General features: G+C 35.5%; 1 protein-coding gene across 1 annotated transcript in view; it reads right to left on the bottom strand.

Moving 5' to 3' along the window:
- Window positions 1-11,248, bottom strand: part of LOC122815984 (proteoglycan 3-like) — a 124,356-nt gene extending 113,108 nt beyond the window's left edge. The window contains exons 1-2 of the mRNA XM_044088867.1: window positions 11,235-11,248; window positions 9,058-9,133 (exon numbers count right to left, since the gene is read on the bottom strand). Coding sequence (XP_043944802.1) covers window positions 9,058-9,115 — 58 coding nt within the window. The 5' untranslated portion in view covers window positions 9,116-9,133; window positions 11,235-11,248. The remainder of the gene's footprint in view (window positions 1-9,057; window positions 9,134-11,234) is intronic.
- Window positions 11,249-12,629: the final 1,381 nt, after the last annotated feature.

The raw sequence follows: 12,629 nt of genomic DNA, 5'->3' as shown, positions 1-12,629 counted from the left end.
CAAACTGGAGGATTTTCTCTGTGGCTTTGCTACTAAGATACTCAGATAGCCTAAAACACATACATAGGAACATAAAATAATTTCTTTATGAGCAATTATTTACTTTATTTTTTATCCTGTTTTGATTGTGCCACCCTTGCTAAGCTAGCGGCCTGTCTTCACAGGAGACCCAAGATGATATTTATATTACTAGGAAACATGTAGCGAGGACATCTGGGATGATCGCATTCTTTTTGTAGTCTTCTGTTTCAGGTGAGAGTAGTTTTTTTTGTCCTAGCACCTGAACGCTCATAACTTCTGAAAAGGTCAATTCAGTGGCTCTACTCGACAGAGGCACTGGAAACTAAAGTTGGGTGGTACGATGCCAGAGTAATCCTATGGGCTAGGCTTGTAAAGGCTCCAAGGCCATAAGCCTAGTACACACCTATGAACCTATGAACAATAAAGGAAAATCTCATTTGAAGAAGAAGAACTAAAAGTCACCCTGTCATTTTTTTTATTGTAGAGGAGACTCTTTTGCAGCATTTTGAAAAATAAAAATCTCTTAAGAGCTATGTCAAGCTCAGTGCTCAACCTGCTGGCTTGCTTAGCTTAAATCTTTTCAGACACATGTCTAAATAGGTGTGAGTAGCTCAGAAAGATAGAGATGGAGACTAGCATGGAAATACAGCAAGATGAAGGAAATGGTGCTGGTTTCAGAGCAGCTGAATGAGGAGGTGAATGAAAACAGAGTTCTGCAGAAACAAATCATGCAGAAAATTCTGGGATCAGAATTAAAGTATTGCAGAGAGTTTTAGGGTTAGGACGGAGGAAGAGAGTGTAGGGTTTGGGAGTAGCAGGAGAAATTTAGGTTTAGGGAGTGGGAAGGCAGTTATGGTTAGAGAAAAAATGTAAAAAATAGGTTTGGGAGTTAGATTTTTAGGTTTAGGGAGTGATTGGGGATTTTAGATTTACAGAGGGAGACGAGTTTTAGGGTTAGGGAATGAGGATTCATGATACAAACTGGGTGGGAGTTTTAGGATTAGAGTTAGGGCTCCAGTCAGGCTTTACAGTTTCATAGGGTTGGGTGTTGGGAGGGCTAAGTAGTTAAGTAAGATTGGGCTCATGGGATGTAGTGCACCTTTCTTGTTGAGATGGTGTATCACGAGTTGGCACTTGTAGACTCATAGTTAAGTAAGAGGATAAAAATATGAAAAGGTTCGGGGCAGGGCTGCCCTATGAGTCCTATATTGTATGCATTGTTAATTAATGTATTTGATAATTTAATGAGTGCCAGTTTAAGTAAAAGGGATCTTGTGAACATTCCTTTAATAATGATGTATGTAGATGATATTGCTTTAATTACAAAACATATTAATCAGATTATACAGTTATTGTTTGAGGTTGAGAAATATTTAGGGTTATGTAGAATTATGGGTGACTAGAGAAAAAGAAAATGTATGGGGGGATACTAAGAAATGTGTTTTTTTTTCAAGAAAAGAAAACAAAAAAAAATAGTATTTTTTGGAAAAGATATTTTTTAAGAAAAAAATGAGAATGTTTGCTAGGAGAAATCCAGGGGCTTGTGAAACTGTGGTACAGTGTCTCTTAAAACTGACCTTTAGAAAGAAGGCATATTTAGTAAATATCATAGTGACAAGGAAAGTTAATTAAGAAGGAGTATTTTCATTTAGATTAAGGGGTATTTAAGGGGTATTTTTAATAAGAGAAAGAAATAATATTTAAGTGTGTTGCATCCAATAGTTCATTTGGCTCCCTTGCATTTGTTTTGGATGTTAAATCTGGTTATCAATGAAAAAGAAATATTATTAAGTGAAGTATTAAGATATAAAAAGGTGTAGTTATTGGTGGATTCATTTAAAGAAGTAAAAAGATTGGCTCAGGAATATTGGAAACCATAGGTTCATAGGTGTTTACTAGGCTAACGACCACAAGGGCCTTTTTAGGCCTAGCCATGCATCCCAAATCTCTGACAAGTTCTGATACCCTTGATGAATGTAAGTATGGGATCAGAAATTAGATGTTGATAATTTACGGTAAAGATAGAAAAGAATTTCATGAAAAGGTCATGCAAAGACAGCAATTTATTGATTTTTGTCCAGATTTAGGGGAAGAAAACGTGATGAGAATTAAACAATGAATAAAAAGATTGTTCAGTCTTATAACAATACAAGATTTGATATAGAGAATAGTTTTAAATAAAGTGCCTATTATAGCCTTTATGTGGTATAAATCTGTAAATGAAAGGTTATGTGGTAAATAAGGATTTGATGAAAGAATCATGCATGTATTTTTAGATTGACAAATTGTTAACAGATATGGAAAAAGTTACAAAAGGTAAATGGGTGAAATCAATATCTATAAAATAACCTACAGTTATTTTTGAGATTGTTGGAAAAGATTTGGTTGGCTGCCTTGATAAAGTATGGATTACAAGTATTGTGAATATTTGGCATGCTCAGAGTAACAAATTATTCAGTAGCAAGGTATGAAATGAAAATTAAATCTTAAAAGAACAAGTTTTGGTTGTGGCAAAAGGAGTGGGGGTTGAAGTGTAATTATGACTCCAGATCTTGGAATATAAAACATCTTCGATATGAAGGGGAATGAAATGAATAAGTACTGGATATAATTTTTATGTTTCTGTTGGAGAGGGATATGTAGAGTTGCAAAAATATGAATATGTAAACATGCAATAAAAGAACCCTACTGTTTTCCATAGTTGCCATGGGATCTTCTACATCCTTTTGAGCTACAAAAAGCTCAGGCAGATGGCATGTTAGTTTATCATTTCATCTGGAGGGTAGCACACTCAGGAGTGCAGCACCTCCCTTATGCTGCACAAATTAATTCAGTCACCTGGAGTGTCATCTAGCACCAAATGCAAGTGCTACCTGTTTAGCCACTGATTCTGCATTTCTCTGAATGGATTGCCATCAGTTTCAGGATTAGCTTCTGTGCCTTACACCACATGCTGAATGTGCTACTTTGTGTGTGCAGGTTGTAATGTGACTAATTAAGTGAATCAGAAATATGGGACACGTTGTACTTTTTAAATTTAATTTTCTAACTAAAACAAGAGTACCTTTGGGCTGGGGTGTTTTATGTAGGCTATGCATTGTGGGGGTTCTGTATATCTACTTTTTGTGAATGCAGTATACAAAAGTTTTAATCTAGTTTGTATCAAATGGCATAAATGTGGTGGGATGGGGATAATGTTGTCACTTCAATGATGAGGCAGGGCTGCAGATAAATTGTTGGTGAAGCAGCAGGAGCAGAGATGCCCTTTTTAGGGTGTGTGTTACAATCTCTCACATGTAGGTACCTCACAACATACATTCTCACTAACACTTGCTCAGAAAAGTAAATGCTCTAACTTTGAGTCACTCTATCATACATAACTACATAACCCTTCCAACATCTAACCATAATACACTGTATAGCCCTGCCACAGTCCTAACTCTAACATAAAAACTCCCACCTAATTACTAACCCAAGTCCTCACTCCCTAACTGTAAAACTCGACTCCACAACCTTAAATCCCTCTCTCTAACCCTAAACTCCCTTCCTGCTCCCTAACACTAAAACTCCCTTTCCATTCCCTTACCCTAATAATTCCTTCCCACTGCTGAACCCTAAAAGTCCCACCCCTGCTCCCAAAACCTAAACCCCTTTCCTGATCGTTGCCCTAACCTACACACCCACCCATCCTTAGTCCCTCCCTAGGGCTGCCGCACTTATCTTGGTCAGTGGACACTCAAGTCCCTGCTTCTGGGACAGTGGTCTTTGTGCCACTGGGACTCGAGTGCTTGCAACAGAACCCTTTTTTGGATGCTCCACATTTGTAGATAAACAAAACATTTACAGAGTGTACTACCTACTTCTTTCAATCCCACCCCTTTCCTGAAGCCTTAGGATAAAATGAGCACTTCACAGTAGCAAACTTTAGAACTGATTGTACTACACAAAATCTAATAATACATCAAAACATAAAATCAGTGCCTCAGCCTCTATGATCCTGTCAGATTATTTTAACAGAATATTCCAGATAATATTTCTTGGATAATTAAACCATTTCCATACTCTTATTCTAACAATACCTTTCCCAACATCTGCATTTTAGATAGTGGATATAAAATTTGGAAGAAAGGAATTCTTGGAACAAATAATAAACCCTAATTCACAAATTAACTGTCACTACACTGACTAATTTCTTACATTTGTGTAAGTCTGACATTGCGTGTTGAATTTCATCACATTTTTTGAAAGACTGAAATGAATAAAGCTATTGTGGATTCAGTTTCTATCAGCTTATTAACAATGCCTGCTTTTGTAAGTTATATAACAGTTATCTGACAGACCCTCCCCCCTCAATGATTTCTGCAGAAGAAATGAGGTGAGTAAAGGAATACCAACTAAACAGATTCTGATAAAAATATTGAATTTCTGTTTTAGCCTACAGTGCTACCAAATGTATTTGTTCAATACTCGGATAATAAAGAATACACAGGTAATTTCATATTCATATTAAGCTAACTTCCACAGATAAACTTTACACCAGCTTGTGCTGCAGATGTCCAAACAAAATTATTGCCTTCTGGAAGCATATTTAGGTCTTTGCCAAACTTTGCAAAGTGTTTTTACTGCAAAACAGTTAAACTATGTCTGTCTTATTATATTAACATTGATGCAATAATTTGAATTTCTATCAGTATGGGACACACATGTCTAGAGCAAGTCAGAACAACAATTGTCAATATGTCTTTGACAGTTAGTCGCATGGAATGTGCTGTCTCATCAGTTATATTAATATATCGCATGGGATTGCACATATCCTTGGGCCTCTCAAGGGACCTTTTCGGTGATCTGCTTAAGTAACACTATCATGTAGAACAGTTAGAAATAAAGGAACACTCTGACTACAAGACGCTTTTAAATGGAGCCTTAGATTCAGCCCAAAGAAGACAATTCACTAATTGGTGCTGCTAAACTCTTATTACTTGTCATGGTTTAACCTCATATCTCCATGTATAATTTTGGCAGTTTATTGTCTGCATTAACCCATTTGCAGGATCATACTGTTTTTTTTTTTCTTTCCTAACTTCCTCTCCAGTTAATCCCTCCTCATAATTAGCATTTTAAGGTATATTAAAAATCTCATTACAAAGCACTGAGCTGCAAACATTGAGACAATAGTCTGAATCAATAACTACGGATTATATGACTTCAGATATTAAAACATTTCAAAATAAAAGAAAAAGTACAGTAGAAAGGCACTCTAAAATCACCAAGAAAACAGTCAAAAAGTGCCTATAGGGTAGAGTAAAACATCGAGGTAGTTTTCCAGGATGAATTTTATTCCAAATACACACAAAACTTCACAGGTAAAAAACACACATAAACACCTTTGCAGTACACGCATTTTCGTCTCCGTAATCAGACTTCCTCAGATGACCAGTGTTACTGTCAACAGAAGTAGGCCGAGTTCTAACACAAAAAATAACCCTCAAACCATCTTAGGGGTTTGGGGGTTATTTTTTGTGGTAGAACTCGGCATACTTCTATTGACAGTAGCACTGGTCATCTGATGAAGTCTGATTACAGAGTGGAAAACGCGTGTACTGCAAAGGCATTTATGTGTGCTTTTTACCTGTGAAGTTTCATGTGTATTTGGAATAAAATTCTGCTGGGAAAACTACCTCAGTGTTTTACTCTATGCTATAGACACATTTCACAATAAAAGACAATGTCTGATCAGTAGGTTTACTGTATCTTTAATGTGAGCCTCCATTTTTTTCAAGATACAAACAATAATACGTATACAAGTGGGTGATATTTCTGACAGCACATTATATGTGACAATCAGTACATCAAGGAAGTAAGAGTTGGCAGCCTAATTACATTATTATATGTTCTCCACTGCTTCAAAAATAGATCTAAAATGAGGCCATTTAATTTGCTAACCGGGGTCTTTTTTAGCTTTGTTAGACACTAAAACTACCAAAACAGAAAGATTTTTTACCAAGAAGCTAAAAACTGTTGGAACTTCTTGCCATTAAGGAACTGGTGGCAAATTTCAGATTTATGAAAGTACTTATAAGCTAAAACATGGAGACGTATTATTGCAAACTCTGTTAAAACCAACATTAAATAAGTTATTAGCTGATAGGGAAAGCTACATAATTGCATGATATCAGTTATATGTGCTTCAACAACTGCAATCATTATGTGCCCAGTCACTATATCAATTACCTACCATATCTTCTATTCACCCTTGATGCCTATATAGCAGTAGCTCTAAGCCTGTCCCTCACTCTTAGAATCTTTAATCTGCTGCTCTCCATCTTTCCCTCTCTGCTACAAAACTGCAATACTGTATTGTTCACACATTCACTGCATTGTTCACACATTCACTTCATTGTTCACACATTCACTGTATTGTTTACACATTCACTGTATTGTTCACACATTCACTGCATTGCTCACACATTCACTGCATTGTTTACACATTCACTGCATTGTTCACACATTCACTGCATTGTTCACACATTCACTGTATTGTTTACACATTCACTGTATTGTTCACACATTCACTGTATTGTTTGCACATTCACTGTATTGTTCACACATTCACTGTATTGTTCACACATTTGCTCTTAACCCATGTCATCAACTGCATTGTTGTTTGGCTTGCATATTTAAATATAACATGTGTTTAATTAGTATTATCTATTTTATTGCATCACGTATTCTGTAATATAGTGTTCTGTACCATCACTGCTTCACTTCTGTACTTTGATTCTGTAGCTTTATCATGTTCTTTGTATTTGGAGCTTTTCTCCACAGGCCTCTACTGAAAATTGTATCACTCTGGCCTAGTAAACCTCCTGGAACCAAATGCAAATAAATAAATAAAACACACAATGGACAATCTAAACTGGACATAGGCATGAGTGTGCATGTGTGTGGTACGGAAGAATGCCACCTGACACTGTGAACATTGGCTCTAGCTGATAGTTACTGATGATGTAAAATCATAACCTCATGTATAAACTGGGAAAAAGAGGGCGGATGCCAATGACAATCCAAAAAAAAACAAACTGTGACACTTTGTAACAAGAGGTATTTAAAAGTGTAAGAAATATGTCATCTGAATTGCTCTAGTATTCAGCACTAATATTCAACACCCCCAACAATGTCTGATACAGGATTTTCTCCCTCCCAGTAAACTTTGCCGCACACACCTCTCGATCCAAAGGTAAATCACATCACTTATAAGTAAATTCTGAATAATTCATTGTTGGCCAGTGTATATTAGTATATCAAAGCAAAGGGGTCACATATACACCTCACATTTTATGTATACTGGCTGGACAGATGCAGGGATCTTCTTTATCCTCCCTTTGCTCTCATGATAAATGTTTGAAACTGCTGGTTTGTTTGAATACAAGACCAGAGCTCTTAAATCAAAATAACACCAGAAATGTATAACGTAGAGTAACACAATCTTCTGGTTAAACCTAAGAATCTCATTCAGCTCTCAGAAAACACAACTCTTGAAATGCAGCAGGTAAAAAAAATGCTAATGTTAATGGTGAAACACTGGCGTGATAATCAGCCCCACCATCTCTTAAGGAACATCTAATCATACCAGATCACACTGAACCCAGTAACAATGATCACAAGGGCTCCATTGGATGACATGGGAACTTTGTGTATTTTTTCAAGATACATGCACTGTAGGTAAACAATGAGCTGTGTGAATTATACTAAGTCAGACTTTGTGGACCATGGTCTAATAAACATATCTACCAATGTTATGCAGATAACATTTTATTAAAAACAAATGTCTCATTGTAATTGGCTAAAAAAAAAAACACATTCCTACTTACTGAATTAACCTGATGAAATTTTGCTAATGAAAATCTTTTTTTATTTCTGTATTATGTAACATTTATTTGAATTGTGTGATATAGGTTTGTACTATCCAAAATATGTATTTAACATTTAATTGAAATGTATATTATGGATTTGTGCTATTTCTGTACTGTGTATTTGTATTTCTCTGGAGCTTTTCTCCCCAGGACTTCACTGAAAATGGGCTCCTTGTAGCCTAATGGACTATCATGGAAAACAAACTGCAAATAAAATAAATAAAATAATATTACCAGTTTAAAGTTGATATCTTGTACTATGTATCAGTGTTTCTCTTTCTGCCTGAGCTTAGATATAACTTTTTATATTACTTTCCCATTTAGGTAGCTCAGAAAATGGGTTTCTTCCAACCTGGGTTAACAAATGAAGAAAATACATAATAAACTGATTCTTGTGCTCATAATAAACTGATTCTTGTGCTCATAATAAACTGATTCTTGTGCTTTTTTTAAATTAAGGGCATTTGTTGCTCAAACTGTGCATAACTAAATCAGTGCCTTCATTTCTTAATATTAAATCTTTTCAGGATGAAGGAAGATCTATTTTTATTACAATGTGAATTTTACATTTTAATAGTTATGCAGAGTGCAGACACAGACAGACACATAAACCCACACAAGAAGTCTAGCATGTGACCACTTAAACACTAAAAAAGCAATACACAAATGCAGGGGTTGTGGGCACATACCACTACCAAACTTTTCAACCTCTTGACTCAAGAAATCTGGAAAAACCTTGAAATAACGGGGGAAGAGGCCCAAAACTAGGGACGCATTGTAAATATTGTTCTTATAAACTTAGAAAGTTGCTAAAATAACAGGATTTGTATTAGCATACATTTTCTGAAGGATAGAAAGTTTACAACTCAATGTGTGTCATTATTTAATTACTTCAATCCTCAATGATTTATCAGAAAGCCACAGATATTATGAGGAATGGACGAAAAATGTGAGGAAAAAAATCTGGACATTCTGTGAAACTCTAGGCAGTTGAGAGGTATGACCACTACGTAAAGGAATATACAGACAAAAGCACACACATACAAACACAGACAAAAAAATGTGCATTCACATAATTACACAAACCCAGTGCAGACCAACATTTTCAATTGGTTATTCTTACCTAGTTTGTTGCTTTGAACAGCCACAAGCAGGGCGATGAATACAAGGACAGTCTTCATTTTGAGAAATACCTCGGCCTAAAGACAGAACAAGCAGAATTTCCCATCAGACATCAGTTATACAATCAGAACATTATGGAAGTTTCTGCCTGTTTATAAGTTTATAATTTGCATTCCTATTTCAGGCTATGAACTATGCATTGCAATTGAAACAGAGTACAGTGTATATATATCAGACAATTTAGAATTAGGTGTATAATTCTTTTTTTGGGGGTCAGTCTGCAAATGTTGTATCTCCCAAGTCCCTGCTTACACTTATCAAGGGTACCAAAACTTGTCAGATATTTGGGATACAAGGCTAGGCTTAAAAAGGTCTCAGTGGTCTATGAACCTATGAACCCCACTTTCGGTAGGACAACAGTCAGCTTTGATTCAGAAATCAGACAGTAGACAAGTATGTTAAAAGCAACAGAGGATGCCATTTTGATTAATAAGTTCAGTTGCATGTACAATGAGATATACAAGTCAAAGGAATTTTTATTAAAAAGAAGCAGGGAGTCAGAGAAACAGCTGTTATATCTGTTTCTCTGCTCTCGGGTTTGCATTTCTATCAGGAATTGACATGTAAAGATGCTGTTCAGAGTGCAGCAAAAAATTTAAATTTTTTTTTCTTTGTTTTCCTTGTTGAAGCCTGTACTGGAGAGAGAAAAACTTACTCAATAATTTACTGCAGCAAATCATTTACAGTAAATGAAATATATTTAATACCCCACAACTGGCATGATACTTATTATTTGCTGTTATCCTGTTTCATATAGTCCTTGTGTGTGTGCAATCTGTAATTTCAAATGGCAAACTGAAGACATAAGTAATAAAACAGGGTTGCTACCAGACAGGATAGTTTTCTTCCCTTCAAAGTTCATAGTAGAGTATAATATTAGTATTGGTGTCTGAGACATAACATCATATAAAACTGGAAACCCACCCCAAACAAAAGTTTCAGTTTTGAGACCAAATAGATTTTGCTTGCCTTATTTTGAAAAAAACATGCATATGCTGTTTCATATTCAGAGACTTACATGAACCCTTTTTAATTGTCTTTCATCCCAAGATGTATATGAAGATATTTGTTACAAGAAATATGTGTCTGATGTTTACATATACAAAACTATTAAATGCTCACATTACATTTTTGTTGAAAATCTAATCATGGATAATAAATAATTACCACTATGCACCATAAAAAGAACTTTGCATTATTAAATCCACATATTATTTTACATTGACTATATTTTCAGGCCCACATAGCACATTAGCTATATTCTCATGATTTCATCTGTCCCCGCATCCATCCATTCATGCACAATCCCCCATTTTCCATATGGAGTTGTGGTGTCAAATCAACAATGACAATCATCTAGAGCAAGTTTTCATTCCACAATATGGCTAGCCCTGCCACAGTTGTTTTTCTACAACCCACACACACATATGGCCGATTTAGTGTGTGCAATCCACCTACAACGTGTATTTGGAAAGTAGAAGGAAACCAGAACACCTGGAGGAAACCTACACAAACACAGGGAGGACAAACCCCTCAACGAAGGCACTCCAGCCAAGAATCAAACTAGAGAACCTCTTGTGAGACGACATTACCCACTTATGCCACTGTGCCGCCCTCAGTCCTCACACTGTTTTTATTTCTTTGTTTCTTTATTTGCTTGCTTGTTTTAAATTAAGCAATATGGATCCCCATCTGTTCTCTGCTCTGCATAGTATGAGTTCATCATTTTCAGAATCAAAATGCGAAGTAAACTTTTTCAGTCTTTTATGTGGATGATCCTGCCCATCTGTTACAGGCTAAGAGAAATAAAGTCAGATATAAAGATATATCACTGCCCAGACAGACAGAGATTTAAATTTATGTATATAGATAAACTAGAGAGATAAACAGATGGAAACATTTTTTATGTATATAGTTAAGTATAGACATATAACAGATATACACTTATGTATAGATATACACACACAGATTAACAATAATGTATGTGTGTCTATATATGCACATGTGTATTATGCATATAATCACATAGAAATGCAGACCCAAGTCAGAAAAAATATTACAGCCTGCCTTCTAAATAAATAGCATTAAGATCATTTTATAATAATTGAAAAGCCATACCTTATCTGCAAAGACGTTTGCTTGTTTGTGGTTGAACCTTAGAAGCAATCTTTTATAGCCCAAAATTTATCAGTTTCAATCAAAGATCGCTTTCTTACCACCCACACTGTCACGAATGACTACACACATTTCTTATGACCACATCCCACATTACTTCTTAAAATAATGTGACCTTTTCCATTTAAGGTAGTATCTGCATTTTCAGGGACATACAGTTCCACAAAATCTCACCAAAGGCATTCACTATGCCATGTAGCCTCCAAAAAAAAAATCTTCACTTTGGTTTCAGGCATATGTAATTTATTTTCTGGCAGGGAACACATAATGTAGACTCTTGTGGTAACTTGACCAAACAAACTAGACTGCAATTTAATTTAATATGAGGGACAGCTTCTGCATCATGTGAAAACGTAATGTTAACCAAAGTGAATACTGTGCATGAAAGACATTAATGCCATTTGTTTGTACAAATCGGTAACTGTGAAGGTATAACTAGAAACAGACCATTGTCATTTTCATTGGAGGTCTGGAAAGAAAAATTCTAGTTAAAAACTGCCAACTTAGATCACTGGAAACATTAGAACAAACATTTTAATGGATATGAAAACAGAAGCAGAGGAAAACAATAACTGCAAATGTAGATTTAATTTCCATGTATATCCTCCAGTTGTTAATAAAGCACAATGTTAATGCTAGATTGGATGACTAATTATCAGAGGAAGATCTTTCCATGGTCTTAACAGGATTTTCAGGAAATAAAGCCACTAACATTATTGTTAGATGATAAACTAGGCAAGAAGTTATCTGTGCACTCTTGAAGCTAGTATGTTGAGCTGCAGTATATCAATTGTCTGGTGAGAAACGGGTAGGGCATCGGTAAGGGGGTAAAGAATGGTATGAACAGATCTTTAAATGATCAATGTTTAGAAAAATATATTCAAAAGGCAGATTAAAAGCACTTTGAATTGGTACAATCTGCGGCTCAGGCATACTCAATAAGACTAGCTTATAAGGGGTGTGGGTGGGGGGGGTATACTGTTAAAAACATACAACTCATACCTCATCCAGCACAAAAGGCAGCCTAGGTTGGTCTTACCTGCTGCCAGAATATATGTGTAAGTATTTTATTAAGGAATTTGAATAATTAATAGCATTTGTGTAGCAAAGTCAACTTCATTTTTATTTTATTAAATACTTAAAACAAAATAGTAATTAATACCATTTTAGGGCAAACTCATTTTTTTTTTGTTTTTATTTATTCTTCATTGTACAAACTCACTCAGCTTTAGGCCCTCTCACAGGAAACACCCTGAGTAGATCACCAGATATGCTGCAACGTTAAAACAAATGCATGAATTATCAAACATACTCTAATGGCTGCATACTGAAATTATA

The sequence above is a fragment of the Protopterus annectens genome, chromosome 11.part0 (assembly GCF_019279795.1).
Source record: "Protopterus annectens isolate FY-2018-M chromosome 11.part0, PAN1.0, whole genome shotgun sequence".
In the NCBI taxonomy this organism is placed as follows: domain Eukaryota; kingdom Metazoa; phylum Chordata; order Ceratodontiformes; family Protopteridae; genus Protopterus; species Protopterus annectens.
Note: the sequence above shows the minus strand (reverse complement) of the source record. Positions and strands in the feature narration are given on the sequence as shown.